Raw genomic sequence first — 21,126 nt, 5'->3', positions numbered from 1 at the left:
CAGAACTAGAAAGTGACTGAGTTGAGTCATGTGTCCACACCCTCTGGCCCTGTATATTCTATATTTTCTCCATGGCACCATGCTGGCCTGAGTTTGTGGGTGTCCATGCCTTTGTGTTTACACAGTGGTCATTAGAGAGTGAGCATCATCTTGTAGTGTAAGGACTAATTGAAACTTGAATTTAAACTTAAACTTGAGCATTCATATTGAGTAGAGAGATTAACAAGTGTGTTACAAAATGGAATTTGTGAATGGAAATAAGGTCCATTTCAAAATATTAAAGAATTGGATGGTTAAAATGTATCACATTTGAGCTCCCCCTGGGGTTAATCTGCCTGCTAAGCTGTAGAGCAGTGGTCGCCAACCTTTCGGACCTCACTGACCACCAGTGATCCTCGGACCACCAGTTGGCGACCGCTGCTGTAGAGTATACACTTTGTAAAACAAGCCATATGACCATTGTTTGAAGCACAATTTTAAATTGTTTTACATAATATTCAGGAAATATTATGTTTAAATGAATTCTCAAGTGTATATTCAGCTTCTAATAGTATAGAACCCCCCTCAGCTGAGCTGAGGCTGGGCAGGCCCCACTGGAGCACATTGTGAATGGTATCTCTGCCTCCTGCAACTTGTTAAATTTAACCATCCTTGCTGGGGCTCGTCCTAGGCCATGGGGTACAGACTGGAACCCTTTCTCTCCTCCTAGGCTTGTCAGAGCCTGATCTGTACCTAACACATTTTGTTTCATTTGATTTAAAAGCAGTTGATCAAAATTTAAATTTATTTAAAAACAATTTAAAGTTGTTTTATTTTTAAATATTATTAATCCATATAAAATTCTGGAATTTTCACATAAAAATCTGAACTCCTAGCTTCTCTTGAAAAAGCAGCTCCCTTGCCCTAACCAGTTTGGCTCAGTGGATAGAGCGTCGGCCTGCGGACTGAAGGGTCCCAGGTTCGATTCTGGTCAAGGGCATGTACCTTGGTTGCGGGCACATCCCCAATGGGGGGTGTGCAGGAGGCAGCTGATCGATGTTTCTCTCTCATCGATGCTTCTAACTCTCTATCCCTCTCCCTTCCTCTCTGTAAAAAATCAATAAAATATATTAAAAGAAAAAAAGAAAAAGCAGCTCTCTTAACAGCAGCCTGCATTCTGCCCAGCAGAAATACAAGGCACCGAGGGGCAGCTGCTCCCCTGGTAGCACCATGTGGCCCCTGGAAACCTTTGAGTTGTGACCCCTGCTCTGAGTGGTGAGAGGAGAGGAGGGCAGGTTATCTCACACTTTTAGTTTTACATGCTTCAGTGTTAGTGAATTTATTTTTACAGATGTTTCAAGTTAAAATAATAGTAATACATTTAAGAGTACAGACAAGTGAGCCAGAGTTGGGTGATTAATTAAGTGCCTGCAGAGCCATCCAGGCAACCAATGCTTGACCTCAGAAAAGGGCAAGGTTTCTAGCGGGGGCGATAGGGGCAGGCTTCCTGGAAGACCAGTGTTTGTGTAACGCCGAAGCAGGAAGCAGGACACCTGTTTGGAACCTGGGTGCCGCAGGGAGTAATGGGAGAGAAGAAAAGCAAGGAGCTTGTGGTTGTTTTTTCTCCAAGAAGTTCTATTTTCAGGCTGTCTCACTGGGCCTGCCTTCTACCTGTGTTGTCGTATGTTCAATATATTTCTCTAAATCAATTGCTTTTTTATTTATATACATTTTTGTAGCAGTTTTTTTAAAGCTTTATTATGGTAAAATATACATAACATAAAAGTTTCCATTTTAGCTATTTTCAGTTGTACAATTCAGTAGTATTAAATACATCCACAATCCTATATAATAAAAGGGTAATATGCAAATTGACCCTAACAGCAGAACAACTGGGAATGACTGGTCACTATGACACACACTGACCACCAGGGGGCAGACGCTCAATGCAGGAGCTGCCCCCTGGTGGTCAGTGTGCTCCCACAGGGGGAGCTCTGCTCAGCCACAAGCCAGGCTGATGGCTGCCAGTACAGCGGTGGTGGCGGGAGCCTCTCCCGCCTCCTCAGCAGTGGTAAGGATGTCCGACTGCAGCTTAGGCATGCTCCCCACTGGAAAGCGGACATCCCCTGAGGGCTCCCGGGCTGCCAGAGGGATGTCTGACTGCCAGCTTAGGCCCGATCCGCCGGGAGTGGGCCTAAGCCATCAGGTGGACATCCCCCGAGGGGTCCCAGACTGTGAGAGGGCACAGGCCAGGCTGAGGGACACCCCGCCCCCCAGAGTGCACAAATTTTTGTGCAATGGGCCTCTAGTGTTATATAATCATCACCACTATCTATTTTCAGAAGTGTTTCATCATTCTAGTGGAAACTCAATCCATTAAACAATTCCCCATTCTCTCCTCCCTATTTTCTTTTATATATATCTATATCTATATCTATCTATCTATCTATATAATTTTTAAAAATTGATTTCACAGGGGAAGAGAGAGTGAGAGAGAGATAGAAACATCAATGATGAGAGAGAATCTTTGATCAGCTGCCTCCTGCATGCCCCCTACTGGGAGTCAAGCCCACAACCTGGCATTTGCCCTGACCGGAAATTGAACTATGACCTCCTGGTTCATAGATTGATGCTCAACCACTGAACCACACCGGCTGGGCCCTCCCACTTTCTATTCTTTTTTTTTTTAGTAGCCCTATTCTACTTTCTGTCCTTATGAATTTACCTATTCTAGTTGCCAAATGTAAGTGAAATCATATAATATTTAGCCCTTTGTGGCTGGCTAATTTTACTTAGCATGTTGTTTTTAAGATTTATCCATGTTGTAGCATATATCAGAATTGCCTTTCTTTTTATGGCTGAATGATGTTCCATGTAGGTTTGTACCATACTTTATCTATTCATCCGTTGATGAACCTTTGATTTGTTTCCACCTTTGAGCTGTTGTACATAATGCTGCAATGAACTTCATTTTAAAGGAAACATCATAGTACTGTTTTAAGTGGAAAACCAATATCATTTTTTAAGTAAACACTATAAAAACAAAGGAATACTGAAGTCTCTAAGGTCAAGCCTTTCAAAGGAAGAGGTCAGCACACTGGAGAGAGGCTGTACTCACTGTTGTACCAGACTGAGGTGGCTTTGACGTAACTGGGATTGAAAAAGAATCCAAAAGGACTGACTTTCTCAGTCTGCGGGGTCAGCAGTATTTGACACACACTTCTCAAGTGCCATCGAAAATCATCTCAGACTATTTTGGGGGAGATGTTGCCAAAAGGAACCAGGGACCTTTCTGAAACACTATTCACCCTAAATTGGTGGATGCATTTCCTGTAGCTGCTGTAACAAATTGCCACAAACTGGGTGACTTGAAACAACTGAGATTATTCTCTCATCGTTCTGGAGGCTAGAAATATGAAATGAAGGTGTTGGCAGAGCCTTTAGGGAGCAAATCCAGGCTCCCAGGGAGAATCCTTCATTGTCTCTTCTGGTGGCCCAGGTATTCCTTGGCTGTGTCTCTGCCTTAGTCCATCTTAACACGGCCTTCTCTGTGTCTGAGTGTCCTTTTCTATCCCTAATGAGAACACTGTCATTGGGTTTGGGACTCATCCTAATCCAGGATGATCTCATCAGGATCCTTCCCTTAACTCCAACTGCAAAGACCCGATTTCCAAATGAGGTCAGACTCTGAGGTTCCAGGTGAACATGAATTGGGGCTGGAGGACACGAGGAAATCCATTGTAGGTGGGTTCTCCTTCTTCCCAGGGGAGGGTTAGTTTCTGAAACTCCAAAAGAATCTGTACGGTGGCTCCACTGCACAGTTCCTGAGAATTGGTTGCCCCACAAACCCAGAGATCAGCCCGTTTCTTTTCACGTGGTCCCAGCCTGAGTCATGAGCTTGTTGTACAGGCAGTTATTTTAAGACTTAATCAGAAGTCATTTGCTTCTATTTTGAGCCTTTCTTAAATGCTATTTTAGTCTTTATGGTAACAGCTGTATATTTATAAGAATACATTTAGTTATTCTTTTGAATAGAGAATTTTGACAAGAAGCCAGACTATCAAGATTGTGGCATAGAAATTTTCATATGAAAAATGACCTGATTTTGCAGTATTTTATAGACTGTGTATTACATGTAGTCATTTTGGGCTTGAAGACCAATATGTGTTTTCCCCCAATCCACCAACAATTAGAGAAATATGTTAATATAGAAAATCCAACTATTATTTCATTCCACCAAAGATGGCAATACCTAGAAATACCTTTCATAATTGCACTTAATATTTGAATCTGGAAGCATGGTGAGGGACTGGCTTGATAGCCATGTCCCAAGTTGTGAGGGCATCAGGAGGGGACTCTTATCTCAGTCAGATGGGGAAATGCAGAGTTGTCTGTGACGGAGAAAAGGCAGAGCCGTCATAGGCACGTGGAGGGTTTACTCTTCCTCTCAGTGAATTGTTTTAGGGCTTACCATTGCCTTTGTCCTGGAGGGTTCCATTTGTGGACTTGTTTTTGAAAGTGTTCTGCTTGAATTGAAAAGTTTTCTACATTAAAATTAATTTTCTTTCCTTAGTAAAGGATAAAAAGCATACAACTGTGTGTTTGGAAGCGATTCATTCTGCTTTTTCTTTTGCTGGTCACCTTTTAAACTCACCCTACTTTTTAAAAATATATATATATATTTATTGATTTCAGAGAGGAAGGGGGAGGGAGAGAGAGATAGAAACATCAATGATGAGAGGGAATCGTTGATCAGCTGCCTCCTGCACAACCCCTACTGGGGATCGAGCCCACACCCCAGGCATGTGCCTTGACTGGAATCGAACCCTGGACCCTTCAGTCGCAGGCCGATGCTCTATCCACTGAGCCAAACAGGCTAGGGCTGTCCTACATTGTTAAATACACTTTTTTTTGGTGGTGGGGGCGTTATTTTTTATTTTCTTGTCTGTCCTCCTGCTTGGTTGTTTTTATCAGGTAGTTATTTAAGCATGGTATGTTTCCACTGGGCCAGGCCTGAGAGAAGAATTACTTTGGCTCTTCATTGATGGATTTAGTTCTTAATTACACAAATTCCACGCCTCTAAAAATACCCATTTTATGTTTACAGGAAGAAGAAATGTTTCGTCCAAATATGTTTTTCCTTCTATTGCTTCCACCTATTATATTTGAGTCAGGATATTCACTACACAAGGTAAGACTCAGACATATATTAGTGTTTTTGGTCTGGGTGGCTTCCTGTGTTGGTAAGGCTAGTTCCTTAGAAGCTTGGGTGTTGATTTAGCAGTGGTGTCTCCGTGTACACATCCTGGGTATGCATGGTAGAAGCTGGACTGGACTGCCTGACTTGTGGACAGGAGCAGACATGGTCAATGGGCTGCTTTCATGGTTTCAGGCAGTGTGGCTTATTAAACTAGTGTATTCCATAGAAGGGAGCTTTGCCTAGGAAGATGGTCAAAGTGATACTAAGTGGTACACGGATGACACAATGACTCTTCTTGTTGGACACAGACTAGCACATGTTAAAAGGATGGAGTTTGTCATGGGTGAACAGGGACATGTACCCTGGGCCTTTTGATTCTCTTAGCTCATCATGTGGGGCCGTTCTCCCTCCTTAGGCCCCTTCATCCTTCAGTATCTCCCCTCTCAGTACCATACCCTGGGCCTCAACTCCCAGCTTGTATTCCCCATCTTCCCCCGCTCCCCAGTCCAGCTACTCTTCATAGGCTGGAGCCCCATCTTTCTGCCTCAACTTCTAGCTCCTTCTGGCACATTCCCCCACTCCCACAGTTGTTCTGCTCATCCAGGCTCCACACTTAAGAGTGGCACTGCTGGCACCTGCATAGTTCCCTGCTTTGCCTTGTAATTTCTGGTCTCTGTTCTCCAACTTCCAGTGGGACTCTTTCTGCCTGGGCGGGAGTTTCTCCCTTTTTAGCTAGTTTTGTGTGTGTGCATGGGTTTTTTTTCTTTGCCTATGAGTTTTCTTTAAATGTAAATGTATTTAAGTTTTAAAATACACAGTTCAACTTAAAATGTTAGTAATAAAGTTATTTTGTGAGTATGGTAAAAAATTATGAAGGTTGAAAGGACTAAGATTTGACCTACCATTGGAAAGAGGAAAGAGCCTGGGCTTTGGAGCCAGAGACCAAGTTCTAATCATGTGCTGCCCCCTATGGATTGCTTTTGGGTACAGCAGAAATTCAAAACAAAAAACAAAAACAAAACACTACCTCTCAGGTTGCTTTGAAATTTACACTAGCCCTAGCTGGTTTGGCTCAGTGGATAGAGCATCAGTCTGTGGACTGAAGGGTCCTGGGGTTGATTCCAGTCAAGGGCACATGCCCAGGTTGCAGTCTCGATCCCCAGTAGGGGGTGCGCAGGAGGCAGCTGGTTAATGATTCTCTCATCATTGATGTTTCTATCTCTCTCTCCCTCTCCCGTCCTCTCTGAAATCAGTAAAATATTTTTTTTAAAAAAAGAAATTTACACTAGATGAAAGAATATGTGCAAAGCACCACCCATTACGTTAAATAAATGGTAGTGCTTCTTGTTATTAATAATACTTATTATTACTAATATTAATATTACTAGTAGTAGTATGAGCAATAACATAATAAAGACTTAATTTGTCAAGAAAGTTTTGGTTAAAACATACAAATTAATCTCTAATTTTTCCCCTGGGTACCAAAGCAAAAATATTCTAAGATGTTCAGTTCAGAATTTTTAAATTGTTATTTTATTATTATTATTTAGTCCTTACCAGAGGATATTTTTTTATTGATTTTCAGAGAGAGTTGAAGGGAGGGTGGTGGGGAGGAGAGAGAGAGAGAAACATCAACAACGTCAGAGACACATTGATTGGTTACCTCCTGCCCGCACCCCAACCAGGATTGGGGATCTAACTGCAACCAAGATATGTGCCCTTGATCGAGAACTGAACCCACGACCCTTTGGTTCATGGGCTGACACTCTAACCACTGAGAAAAACCAGCCAGTGCTATTTTATTGTACATTTATCCACCTGAAATGTGAAAAGGAAGTTTAATTTTAAAAAAAAATCCCAAGTCTTATAAATTACTGACATCAGGTAATTGTTAAAAAGAAAACAAGCAAGGAGAAATTGAAAGTCAACATCTTTTATTCTTTCATTTCATAAATAATTCTTAAAAGAACTATCAGCAGATTATGAAAATATTTCAAAACAAATTTGAGGAAATTATTTTGACTTAAAAACATAACACTGATTACTATATTAGAGCTTGGAAAGTTTTATTTTCTAATTTTTTGAGGGAAAGAAAATAAACTTGTTAAAAATTTGAGGAAAATAATAGTTTTTAAAAAATCATTTCTTGACTTGGGATAGTGAACACATAATACAATATACAGATGATGTATTACAGAATTGTACACCTGAAACCTATATAATTTTATTAACCAATGTCACCCCAATAAATTCAATTGAGAAAAACAAACAAAAAAATAATCTCTTTGAAGATGGCTTTCCAGCAGAGAATGTGATAATTTATGTGAAAGGTACTAATGTGATTTGGAAATGTGAATTCAGAACTGTCTACTTCTTACCTTCCACCAAAGAAGATAGGAAGTCAACTCTGAATGTTTTATTTTAATATTGCTATATTTGCAAATGTAAATTTGGACTTGGAATAAAAAATTCAGTAAGACTATTCTAAGTTGATATGCATTAGGTAGACAGGTATTAGCTCTTTAAATTATTAATATCATACAAAGGATAGAATGATAAGTATGTCAGAAACAGATATATTCACTTTGTATAGCAAAGGGAAATTCTTATAGTGTGGTAACTTGTATTTGGGTAAATTTTCAATATCCAGATTAATATTAACCAACTACATATATTTATCAGAATTAGCTCCCTATAAACAGACCAAGACTTAGTTTAATCTATCCTATATAATAAAAGCCTAATATGCAAATCAACCAAACAGTGGAACGACCAGTTGCTATGACGAGCACTGACCACCAGGGGACAGATGCTCAACGCAAGAGCTGTCCCCAGCCCGCAGGCCCCAGGCCAGCCAAGGCGGGTGCCAACGGGGACCCCCCAATCGCCCCACCGGTCGCCCCACAGATGGGCCCTGATTGCCAGCCAGGCCTACGGACCCTACCCATGCATGAATTTCATGCACTGGGCCTCTAGTTTTAAAATAACAAAATAAAGCAGCTTTTTGCAAAGACAAACTCATAGATGAAAGCCTTTTGTTTAGAAAAAAACAATCATTGTGTTTGACTTGAGTTATTTGAAAGTTCCTTGTGCGCTAAGGATTGATATGCCAAGCAAAGTAATTGAATGCCAGATTATGGGCAGCCGAATCAAAATTGCAATGAATAAAGCAAAGAAACTTCCTGAAGGAGACAGGATTAGTGAGTTGTCAGGGTTAAGCTGAGCACACCCTTTTGAAGTGAGCTTTAAAATGTCAGTCCCTGTTGTCTATGGCTTGACAGCTCCTGAGTGAAAAGATGGGATCCCTTGTCCACGCTCACAGTCAAGGGGTTGTCATTGTTCCCTGGTGTTGCTCCTAAGTGTGTCCACAGGATTCTAATAAACAGCTAATTTTCTTAATTTTATGGAAATGTGAAAGATGCTACCATGCTACTTGGACTCAAATATTTTCTCTTAAATGCCATAGAGTATAGATGGAAATATATTTTATCTGTCATATTTATATTTGATGATGATAGAGTGAAATAAAATTGTTTAAAAGACCTAGAAAGCAGAAAGGAGTTTCTGATAGTATAATCTACTGTCTTAACACTGTAGTAATGCAACTTTTCTTAATTAAACAAAAAATTATAATTGTTTAAACTTTGGACTTTGATCAGACATGAAACACGATTAATTACTTTGGTACCTACTCAACTGGGCATCTTTCATCTGACAAGCATTATTTCAGTGACGTTGTACAAAAGCAGGTGTGGTCATTGCCCCTGTTGAGCCTGCAGCCTCGTGGGAAAGACAGATATCAGTCAAATCGTTACATAAATAAATGTAAATTTTCAGCCATATCAAGTGCTGCCAGGAGAGGGTCATTATGCATTGAGAGCATAGATCAGGATTTGACCTTGCTAAGGGATCAGAGAAGGCTTCCCTCAGGAAGAGTGTCCTGAGAACTTAGGGTGATTAGAGTTCACCAAGCAAAGAGGAAGGAAGAGTGGTCCAAACCCAGGGAGCACAGTACGCTTGAAGAACAAAAAACCACCAATGTGACTGGCATCCAGAAAACAAAGGGGAGGGCGTTAGAGGCCTTCACAGGGGGTTGAACCATCCAGGCTTTGGTTGGGTTTTAGCTGCATTTCGAGTGGAAGTGGGGGTCAGAGTGAAGGTAGCACAATCAGATTTGTCTTTTGCAACGATCATTCTGGAAGCCCTTGGAGGGCAAGGAGCCAGGAATGGTTGAGAGTTGCTAGAAGCTATTAAAGTGGTCCTGGGGAGAGATGATGGTGGCTTGGGCAAGGGCGGTGGAGATGACGATGGAGAGAAGCAGGGAGATGTGAGTGTCATGGGGAAGGTAAAAGCAACAGGCGCTGTATTAGATGTAGGCATGAGAGAAGACTCCCAGATTCCTAGCTTGCCAAATAGGTAGTGCCCTTCACAGAGAATCAAGCATGTCAGGAGGGCCAGGTGTGGGGGCCATGCCTTCATTGACTGGGCCAGTTTTTCTAACCATTTCTCTCATTTCTGCTCTTTCAAACAGGGTAACTTCTTTCAAAATATTGGTTCCATCACCTTGTTTTCTGTTTTTGGTACAGCAATTTCTGCTTTTGTAGTAGGTGGAGGAATTTATTTTCTGGGTCAGGTAAGAAAAAACATCTGAAAATTTTTGAAAATCTTACATTCTTAGAGCTAGTGCAGGGAGGTGGGGTAGGGACACCTCATGGGACCTGGGGTTCACATTCAAGGTAAATGCTCCCCTGGAGGGAAATCCAGACTTATATGAGGCACAGTAAAGTCATGCTAAACTTGTGTTTCAACTCAGTGTCCTCGAAGAGCTTTGATGTCTGGAGTTGAGTGAATTTTTCCCATAATCCTCAAAAGTGTTTGTTTGCTCTTACTAGCAAATCAATATTGTCTTACGTTGGAATGCCTAAAAATAAAGCAGACTAGATATCACCAAGATCTTCAGATTATAACAATATCAGTTGTGTTGTTAGGTATACCGAATCAGGGTTAAATGCTCATTTTTAAATTGAAATTTGTGTTTCAAAAATTACAGATGATTCTGAATATGTTCACTCAATTCTAACTCATCCATCTGTAGAGTTATACACTCTGGATTTTCCACCATTGCTAAACCAGTTCCCAATATTATCAATTGGGTGTTTGAGGTTCAAATTATTTGAATTCATTCAAGTCAGACCCACCTAGGAAGGTAGTATCTGTGGTTTTGCATTATGCACATTTGTGCAGGTCAGTTCTTTTCCTTTCTGGTCAGTAGCAGGAAGTTTACCTGCCCCAGTTCTGTAAAGTTCGAGGTTCAGACAGCTGGGCGACAGGCAGATTTCTCCTATTTGTATCAGATGCACTTGCTTCCTTTGATGGCTGTAGGCTAAAGCCCATTCCATCTGATTTCACCTTCACTGCTGCCTCAGTGGCACCAGAATAAATGTCTGTCCTGCAACCTTCTTCATTGCCCAGCTTCTAGTACCAAATGGTAATAAACTTTAGAGAAGAAAACTCTTCTAAATTTGGCTTGAAAAATGTAGCATTCTTTGCCATACTTCTGTGGTATGATAATTGGATGCATGTCTAAACTAAAACTTGGGACTTTTTAAAAATGTTCAAGTGGTTTGAGGACTGAAGATGAATGTCCTTATCCATTTGTGATAAAGCACTAATGGACATTTTAATCTTCTTGGCTGTTCTCCAGGGGATTTTTTTGTGTCTGTGTGTTTGTGTGTTTTATTTTACAGGCTGATGTAATCTCTAAACTCAACATGACAGACAGGTAAATCTTTCATACTCTAACACTACGTGACTACTTTTGAGACTCAGGAAGGAGTTCTCCGTATTAGTTCCTGGGTGTGGTACCTCTCTGTTCTTTTTCTCTCTTTGTTTTGCTGATGATTTCTCTGTAGAATCTATTCTGAATTAATTCGGGTCCCTGGAATTAATCAAAACTAATCAAGGAAATTTTGAAGATCCCTAGTCAGACATTGCTGATTGGAACAATTAATTTAGTTTAAGCTCTGGAAGGAATAACTCTTGAGTTAACTGCCCCCCAAACACACACACACCACATGCTGCACCATTGTTTTATTGTTAAGAATTCTCTTCAACTGGATTTATATCTTTTCAATGGCCACAATGAAAGTTGTCTTTTCTTTGATTTATTAGGGATGGAGGGGGGAGTGAGGTGTGAATATTTTTGCTCTGAATTTCCACCAAATTGGGTGGAGGTCCACTAGGGGAGCAGACGGGGCCAAGGGTTCTACTGCGCATGTCCTCCTCATTCTGAAATTACTCCAGTGAGCTCTCAGAGCTGCTGCCTCGGAGCCCAGTCCAGGAACTTCCATAATTAGCTTAGCAAGAGGCCACCTAGGCAGCTGTCTCTCAGATGGTGCCAGATTTAGTACTGAAAAAGTGCACAAGCAGAGTTCAGCCTGGTTTCCCCGCTCTGAAAGTCCAGTGAGGATGCAGCCCTGCTCTGTGTTTCTGCATCGACAGCACTTGGTTCTGTCCTGTGGCACAGCTCAGGGAGCACTCAGGAAGCGGGAGCACTCGGCCCGAGTTCCTCTCATCCGGTCAGCCAGAGCTTTCAGCCTCTAGCAGCACCTTGGGGACTCGAATCTTGGAGCCCTTTCCATGGGCAATGTGCCTCTGATAACATTAGGTCCAATCTCTTTTCTCCCAGGGACATAAATTTCAGTGTTTTGGTTGTAAGATAGTTTTGATATATAAACAAGTAGCAAAAGTCACATTCCTATTCTATAAAGAACTGGAAATAAAACAGAACTGGTGCCCTGCATTTTGTAGGTGTGTTGCCAGTGAAAAGAAATGCCCCAAGCCCAATCCAAGTAAAAAAAGAGGTCCCAGTGTTCAGTCCTTCAACCTGTTTGGGGGCAACTGGTTAGAGACACAGAAAATGCTTGATAAATTCTTATAAAATTGAATTGGGCGGATGCTTGGGATGTTCAGGCGAGGAGTAAGAGAATTGTTCCTTAGACAAGCAGAATAACAGCCAGGTAGAGTTTCTTTCTCTGGGTGCAGACACTTCGTTTCCTGTGGAAAGTGACTGTCCCACAGCTGGGGAGTGTTCTGCAGGGCCTGGCAGAGCACGCCACAGGGGAAGCTGGCCCGGTGGTGACAGGGAACCAGAGAGCATGCCTGTCTGAAAGGAACAGCCACTTCTCAGCTCCACCTAGTAATCACTGTTATGAGCCCAGAATTACTAGATATTAAAAAATTGTTTTCGGTCCACTGGCGTGGCTCTAGTTGGGTGTCGACCTATGAACCAGGAGGTCACGGTTCAATTCCCAGTTAGGGCGTATGCCGGGGTTGCAGGCTCAATCCCCAGTGTTGGGCGTGCAGGAGGCAGGCAATCATTGATTCTCTCTCATCATTGACTTTCTATCTCTCTCTCCTTCTCCCTTCCTCTCTGAAATCAATAAAAGTGTATTTTTTAAAGTTTTTTTCAAAAGAGGCCAGGTTTTTAGATATTAATAGGGAATTTTCTGCTTTTCAAATGTGGACAGTTTATTCATTTCTTTAAAACACCATGCAAGTCAAACATGGGACCCACAGACCTCTGCACTAGAGAAAACATTAAACCTAAAACTTTGTTGCACTCTATTTTAGTGATATTTCTGCTGGAGAGATATTTTACTCTTCAATGCACCCTGAATTATTTCACCATCCTAGACTGTTTCCTTTTTGGTTTTTTGATGTTGCTATCCTTTGAGATGATGGAATCAAGAAAACACACTTTTAAGTTGAACTTCTAGCTTCTGATCTTCTTAAAAAACTGGGTCATGAAGGTGTGAAATGGAGCAACTGATGGCAAGGTCACATGACCCCTTAGATTCAGGCCTCTTGATGACTCAGGCAGGTCATAGTTCAGACTTTTCATAGTCTCTGTCGGAAATGCCCTGCCCCAATTTAGATTCCCAACCAAAGCTAAATGTGTTATATAATTTATTCAAAGCATTTCCCCCAACCCTTTATTATGAACATACAGCAAAGGTGTACATTGTACAGTGGACACCCACATGACCGTCACAATGTCAGGAATCTCTTCTCCGCTGTCCCAGCTCAGCTGTTCCCTGATTCACTTTATCCTTGGGCACGTTCACTCCATGTGGCCACACTGATGGCTCTGGGCTCACGTCTCCCCTCAACCATCCCTGCCAAAAGGGCCAACCTAATTCCCCATGACCTGGTGATGACCCTTGTTCACCAAGCCTGGGTCCCCTACCCACTCCTAGATGCCCAACGCAACTACATGGATGGAGGGAGAGTAGGGGAGGTGGCTCCCCAAAGGAAAATTGGGGTGCTATACCAAAACCAGGGTGCATGGGTGTTCAGGAGGGAGAACCATGCCTGTCTGCTGCACGGCACTATAGGGTGGAGGGAGGGGCCAGCTGAGCCGAGCAAAGTCAGCACACAGCACACAACCCACCAGAGGCTCCCAAGCTCTCCCCACCCCTTCTCCGCCCCCTCCACTTCAGAATACACTTTTTAGACCTTCTTCTTCCTTCAAGGCCCCTGCGATGTCAGCATGGGTGATGAGAGTGGGGATAAAAGAAGAGAGATGAGAAGGTCTGAGCCTGGGTTGCAGCACAAGGGCTTCAAGGCCAGCTGCCAACCACACAGGGCAGTCGTTTGGTGGCATTGCCTGTCCTTCCCTCCCGCCCACTCTCCACAAACCTCTCTGGGCCATGCTCAGTACCACTCCTGGGACTATACCCATGACCAAAACACAGTACCCTCACCATGGCACTCACTGAAGGCGAGAGGCAGGCAAGGTCACAGCTCATAAGACATGTGACAGCTTCTGTGCGGACAGAAAGTGTGGGAACTGGCTCTGAGCTGAGCCTGTCTTTTGGGTCTGGTCCTCAGCTTGGGGTCCAGAGGCTCTCCTTGAGGTGAGCAGGCTCTCCTGGTAGAATTCACCTGAGTCACGCTCACAGGGAGCACCCAGGAAACCAGAACTGTAACTGGGAAGGCAGCCGAGCATCTCCCCCGCCAGCACCCCTCTCCCGGAGCCCGAGTCCAGTGACCAATCAGGGTTGCTGCTGATGGCGGAGTGGACAGAGACGAGTGACTACCTCTTCCCTCGCAGACTGCAGGCTGGTGAGGGCGGGAACCAGAGGGCTTACATCCCTCATGCAGGGCTGTCGTTGGGGCTGCGTGTTTTGCCTGTGATGTAGGAGGAGCAGACTGACCATTCTGCTGGCGTAGAAAGAAGGCAGCGCCGGGCATAGCAGTGTGAGGGAATAGGAGGCTTCAGGAACACTGAGGTAGAAAACAGGCAAACTGCTGAGAGAACGAATCATCCAGACTCCTCAGTGGCCCACAAGGCCCCATGGAGTGATCTCCCTGGCCACCCTCTACCATCTCCTGCCACTCGCCCTCACCCTCACCCTCACTGTACAGCTGCCACACTCGCCCTTTCGTTTCTCAGGCAACCAAGCTGAGTCCCACTTCAGAGGTAGCTTGCTGTTGCCACGGCCCCCAGATCTTGGCCTGGCCATCTGCTTCTTGTTCAGATAAGTCATTTCTTCAGAGGCCTTTCCTGACCACCCAATGTAACTGTCTCCCCACCCCTGGCCCCTGCCAGGGTACTCTTCTCTCATCACCCCGATTTCCTGTGTAAAACATGCCGTTTCTGAATTGGTCTGACTGGATATTGCTATATCTAGTGGGGTGGTTAGGGGCAGCGACTCTGAGCCAGATGCCCTGTGTTTGAATTCTTGTTCGCTGTCCCACCTTGGACAAGTTCCTTAACATCATTGTCCCTCAGTTTTCTCCAATGTAATCGGGGCAGTAATAGTGCCATCTCCTATGGTGAATCACTGAGTTACTATATGTAAAGTGCTTAAGTGCCTGGGACATGGTAAGTGCCACAGAAATGTTTGCTGCTATTGTTACCTTCGGTGCCTGAAACACATTTGGCCATTCGTACATATTTGTTGGAGGAAATGAGACCTTCATGGGGACTGTGGACGAGAGCCGCTGGCCTGGTGGGAGGCAGCACTGGGGCAGGTGCCTGCCAGCCAAGCTGCCATCCTCTGAAGCACCTAGAGCTGCTGCTGGCTCTTGGCATTTTTTTAGATGTTACACATATGAGTGGAGGCTGAGGTCGGTCACAGATGGTGGCATAGGGCAAAGCAGAGGTCAGACCCAGGAGCCCATGGGTCATTTGGGGGAGGCCCCTGAGCTATCATGGTTCCAACTGCTCTGACCAAAAAGTCTGGGAACTTTAATGCATTTAAGCAAAAAACTTCCATCCATCGCTGGTCAAAGTGTTAATACTTATAGTGGGAAACCAGGCCATTCCTAACAACTCTTAGAGTGGGCATTTCACTGCTCCACCCACAATGTCAATTCACAGGTAGCACAGGGAAAAATAGGGCATCTTCTGTCATTTCTTTAGCTCTAGCGTGTGTATTATTATATCAAATACATTCCCCGGCTTTAATGCTTTAACGTGGACCAAGTGATGAGCGTTTCAGAGTTTGCCCTTCCTGTTCCCTTCTTTACAGTTTTGCATTTGGCTCCCTAATTTCTGCTGTCGATCCAGTGGCTACTATTGCCATTTTCAATGCACTCCACGTAGACCCAGTGCTCAACATGCTGGTTTTTGGGGAGAGTATTCTCAACGATGCAGTCTCCATCGTCTTGACCAAGTAAGTGTGCTCTCTTCAAGGGACAGAACTGAAGGTCCCAGTAACAAAGGGACGGATGTTTCCATGCAGTCGTGTGTGCGGTTGCTTGTCCTCTGGGTGATCAGTTCACCCGCTTCTCCATCTTTCTGTCCTGACAAGCCCTGATGTGCCCTAGGGATGCTGTCAAGGTCCAGAGTGATCCCCCTTTTATGACCTACCTCTTAGCAGTAGTTTTGAGCGCAGCTTCCCATCTGCACCACTGGGGATGCTTATTAAATGAAGCATTCCCAGGCCCCACCCTCAGAGCTTCTAAGTCGGTGACTGGTCTGGGGTGAGTCCTAAGAACTTAGGTTTATCGGTGACGGAGCAGCTGGTTGAGGGATGAGAGTGTGGACTGCATTGTTACAGACGACGATAGACAGAGTCCTTTCTCTCCTGCTTAGGAGTTGTTGCAGGTCACCTTCCTTTTCACAGCCATAAAAGAAGGTAGTGAGACTAATAGGCATCCCTTCTTAAGATGCTGTTGGGTGAAAGCCACTTTGGAAACTGCAGATCTTTTTCAAATGTTCATTGGTATTATTGCCCTTGTTGATAGTCTCTGAGACATTAAAGGGGAGTCATCAAATGTCATTGGGGAAAGGAAATGAATTCAAGATCATTTCAAATGTGTTTATTTGATGCAGGGCTATTTCCTTGACCTCTGCATTTTGTGGTGTTCTTTAGCATGCGTGAGCTGGAGACCCAAACAGTTTTGCCAAAAAAACAGAAAAGGCACCAACAGTCAAAGCAGCTGGAGAAGAGAGCCCTGTGTAGTGTGTCAGAGACGAGCCATGAGAATTGTAGGAGCCAGCCAGTATTCTGTTAGAGAATAAAATTTCCACGGCCTGAATTCTGTCTGATTTCCTTTGTCGAAAGGTTCCTTACTAAGCCTAACACTCTGTGGTAGTTAGCATTTTCTTAAAAGCTTTATTATAGACTACATAAGAAATTCTGACGTTGGACTAAAGGATGTTTTATAGTGGAAAGAATCCCAATTTTGGAGTCAGGCTGACCTGGGCTCAAGTCCTAGAGGTGCCACTGATAGCTGTGTGTTCCTGGGTTGGCTCCTTTACCTCTCTGAGCCACAGGTTTCTACGTACTCAAGTGAGGGTGATAAAGCCTCCGCCTAGGATTGGATTTGAGGATTGAATAGTTAAGTGTGGGGCTATGTGAAAAGCATCTTACGTCAATTAATGTGAGACCCTTTCCTCTTCTCCTCCTGCCCCTATTATTGTTTCATTGTTTGCCCTGTTTTTAGCCTACTTTGTAGGAAGAACTTATCAAAGGTTGCCTATATTTTATTTTTTAAATATATTTTTATTTCAGAGAGGAAGGGAGAGGGAGAGAGAGATAGAAACATCAATGATGAGAAATTGATGAACTTATATCCTATATATTGTACTGCAGCTTTTCCATTGAACAGAGTTGATAAAATAATCTTCTACAACATCGTTTTACTGGTTATAGAATATTCCTTTCTATGGATTTACTTTGATCTATTTGACCAATTCCCTGTTATTGCCTTTTTCACATTTCTCTTGGTAAAAATTTCTGTAGCTTCATTAGGAAATTCTCATACATCATGCTATAAGACCTTTAAGAAATCTGATGGTAATATATTTTTCTTATTTAAGATCTACCCTGTAAGCTTCTTAGCTTTTGGGTTTTGACTTTTATCTCATATTCTGGCTGCACATATTGAATATTTGTGATAAAGAATTTTGCCCAAATTGGAGATGACATCATGAGTTATTTTTATACATTAGGAGCTAAACTCAATGGCTTTGTCTCTAATTTATTTATTCTTTTAAGAATCTGTCAAAAGTAGGACCTTTTCTGAGCTTTTCCATGTCTCTTTGCCACAAAAAGGCCAAGGATTAGGCAATAACTTTCTTTTTAAAATGAGAAATGATGGAGTCATTCATTATAAGTAGCCAAAGGTTCTTCCTGGAAAAAGTGCTTTTGAAGGCCAAGATCACCTATGATGACAGTTCCCCCAAACTGCATCTGTGGACCACATGCATAGATAGTTTCCAGCCTCCACCTCCACCACTGCTGGGACACAGGCTTTGGTAGGAGTCACTAACTAAGCCATGTCCAGCCTCGCTCACTCTCCAGACATGCTACAGGCTGGTCATCGCCCTCAGCATGTGGTGATGGCCTCTGTGTTCCAGACACTGTCCAGAGACCAGTTGGACTTGACAAATTCAATCCAAGGTGAGAGAAAGATGTTCACAAGGAAGTGAACACAGTGGTGCAAGGGGGAAATAGTCACTCTGAAGGATTCGAGTGAGGTTTCTCAGGGGAGCTGTCTTGTGAGCCATTTTCAGTTAGAAGAGGGAGAAAGGAGCATGGTGGGCGTGCCCTTTTTTGCATTATAGGAGGGAGCTGTTGTCAGCATTCCTTGGTTTATAAGGTAGAATCACGTCTTGTTTTTAAGGGTATACTTAATAAATGATCGTTTTCAAAGTGATCTGACACATTTATCTTTGCAACTGAATATAGGAATGAATTACCCCTTTTTTAAATATGTTTTCAGATTTCAGAGAGAGGAAGGAAGAGGGAGAGAGACGGAACCATCAATGATGAGAGAGAATAATGATAGGCTGCCTCCTGCATGCCCCCTACTGGGGATCAAGCCCACAACCAGGGCATGTGCCCTGACCAGGAATCGAACCAGTAACTCCTGGTTCATGGGTGGACGCTCAACCACTGAGACACACTGGCCCAGCATACCCCCTTCTTTAATGTTTTCACTTTCGTAGTGCCAGAAAGTTAAGAAGTATCTTTGGTTTCTTCATTAACTTTAATTAAATTATTTTTAGCTTTGATTTGCTACTATGACAATTTATTCTTAAAATAATTGCTGTAGAGGAAACCTTTTGTTCTCTCCAGCTACAGCTTAAGCTCATGAAATGGAACCTGAAGCAGCATTGTCTTATATTCTTAAGGTGTGAGAAACATGACCTGAAAAAATAAAATGTAGAAAATTACCAGGCCAGAAAGAGTCCAATTCTGCTTTCATTTACCTTGAGTTTAGGAATCATTGGCCTAAGCCTTCTCTCCATAAAAAGAAAGCAGGACACTAGCTGGTGTACCATCTGAGGGAGTCATCTGTGGTGGGGGCTAGATACTTACTGTATGCATGTGGCCCACAGATCATTTGGGAACTGTGGGTGATCTTAGCCTTCAAGAGCACTTTCCCAGTAAGAACCCTTGTTGGATCCCAGTATTTCCCAAGGTGGGGTGTTAACCTGTGATCTACTAGGAAAGAAAGGAATGGGGGGAGGGGTATTGTACATTTAGTGAGTTTGAAAAACATTTGTGTGAAAAAAAGTTAGATTAATTTTTTTTGCAAGACTTCCCAGAACCTTTATTATGTTACATTGTACAGTGAATTGCCATGAAAGGCTTCCTGAAGTTATTTGATCAAGCTATCAGATTATCAGAGATTATCTTGCTTTAAAATTATACCAATTCATGAAATGTTGAGTAATGAAGCTGAATATTACTATTGACAATTCTTCGCTTTGTGTACTGATTCAGCAAAAATTTATTGAGTGTCTTTTGTGGGCTAGGCTCTGCCTCAGGCCTTGGACATACTGCAGTTAAACAGGATTGGTACTCATGGAACGATTAGTTTTCACATGCTGTGGAGAAGGCGAGCCACAGGAGAGCCGGTAAATGGCTGGCCTGTGCAAAGGGGTCCCTGAGGAAGTAACACTGACCTTGGGTTCTGAGAAACAAACCGGGAAGTTAGGGAGGCCAAGGACATGAAAGGTGACCGTAAGGAGGTGCCAGTCACAGTGGGGCCTACCCTGAAGGAGGAGAAATGGGATCAAGAAGTGTGGCAGGGAGAGGAGTCAGGTGGAAACAACATAGGGATTGGGCCGGGGAATAGAAAATAACGGTGGCCAGGAAACCAAGTTAAGAAGGAACGCAAAAATGTCACCACCCCTCCACTCTCTACTCTAAAACACAGAGGTAGCTGATTGTATCTCCCTTCTAACTGCCTGCTTAAACTACTGACCCGCATGCACAGTTGATCAAGGTTTGACTGCTATATGACCTTCCCAGGGTGGTGGTAACAGGCAGTCCACCATCTTGCCCCAGTAGCACAGGTGTGGATGTAGTTACCAAGCAGCAGGAAAAGGAAGTCACCCCACCCTGAAATGGAAAATTCTGCAAGCCTGACTTTTTTAAAGCCTGCCTTATGGCGCAAGCCTTTTTTGTCCCCAGGTTATAAAAGCAGCCAAGCAGAGCCAGCCCCAGAGCCAGTTTAGAGGACCAGCCTTTCCTCTGTGCTGCCTCCCTGGTGCTCGAGCATAAGCTTAATAAAATCTGTCTGGAAATTTCTCGGGGGGTTCCTGTTGACTTCTATCGTGGGTAACTCAAGAACCCCAACTCTGTTAACACGGTTATACTAAGAAGACTAGGCTTCCTCCTACAAAGCAGCAGGAAACTGTTGATGGTTTTGAACAGGCCAATAACTTGATCAAATGGGAATTTTATGGGGATCATTCAGGCCATTGAATGAAGAATGGGTTGACCCTAGGAAGACAAGGAGGTATAGAGAGAGCAATGGGACAGCAGATAGTAGGGCAGAAAGGGAGAGAAGTGGATAGATTTAAGAGACAACCTGAAGGTAGGATCAGACTGCAAGAGAAGGATATTTAATGAGAATAACTCCATTTTAATGGCATAACAGTTTTCCCTTTGGGGATAAAACCAACAATTGAATTCAATGGCTTCTGACAGTTTTACTTTGTTCTTTTACAATGAAAGAAAAGTTCTTCAATTCTTCCTCCTAATGCCTCCTAAATCCACCCTCTCTGTACCCATCAGCTGTACCCAATGACAGTTCTTCTTTAGGTGGCTCCATTCTAATCTGACTTCATGCCAGAGCCTTAATTTCCAGTTTTACCACAGGATCCCCCCATACTAGAAATACTCCCAGGGCCTTCAGGATGAAATACCAACTCCTTCGCCTGGTTCATCAAAAGCCTTTCACAGGTCCTGTGCTGCCTGCTGCTCTGGCCTTACCTCTTGTCACTGTCCACCCCACCGCACAAACACCCCCATTCTTTTTCTGTATTTTATCCATACTAACCCCTGTAATCGAATGCTCCCAGAATGTGCTTGTATTCTCAGGCTCTCTGCCTCTGCACATGTTGTTCCCTCTGCTTTCCCTCATTGTTCTTTATCCCAAATCTTCATATGTTATGAAGAACCTCCTTGAGGTTAGAT

The 21,126-nt window shown here is 43.3% G+C and overlaps 1 protein-coding gene across 1 annotated transcript in view; it reads left to right on the top strand.

Annotated features, from left to right (window-relative positions):
- The window catches only part of SLC9A8 (solute carrier family 9, subfamily A (NHE8, cation proton antiporter 8), member 8), a 63,069-nt gene that overhangs the window by 19,647 nt on the left and 22,296 nt on the right, over positions 1-21,126 (top strand). The window contains exons 5-8 of the mRNA XM_014539657.1: positions 5,087-5,170; positions 9,711-9,812; positions 10,927-10,961; positions 15,718-15,861. Of these exons, the coding sequence (XP_014395143.1) occupies positions 5,087-5,170; positions 9,711-9,812; positions 10,927-10,961; positions 15,718-15,861 (365 nt within the window). The remainder of the gene's footprint in view (positions 1-5,086; positions 5,171-9,710; positions 9,813-10,926; positions 10,962-15,717; positions 15,862-21,126) is intronic.

Source organism: Myotis brandtii, unplaced genomic scaffold, assembly GCF_000412655.1.
Source record: "Myotis brandtii unplaced genomic scaffold, ASM41265v1 scaffold225, whole genome shotgun sequence".
Lineage (NCBI taxonomy): Eukaryota > Metazoa > Chordata > Mammalia > Chiroptera > Vespertilionidae > Myotis > Myotis brandtii.
Note: the sequence above shows the minus strand (reverse complement) of the source record. Positions and strands in the feature narration are given on the sequence as shown.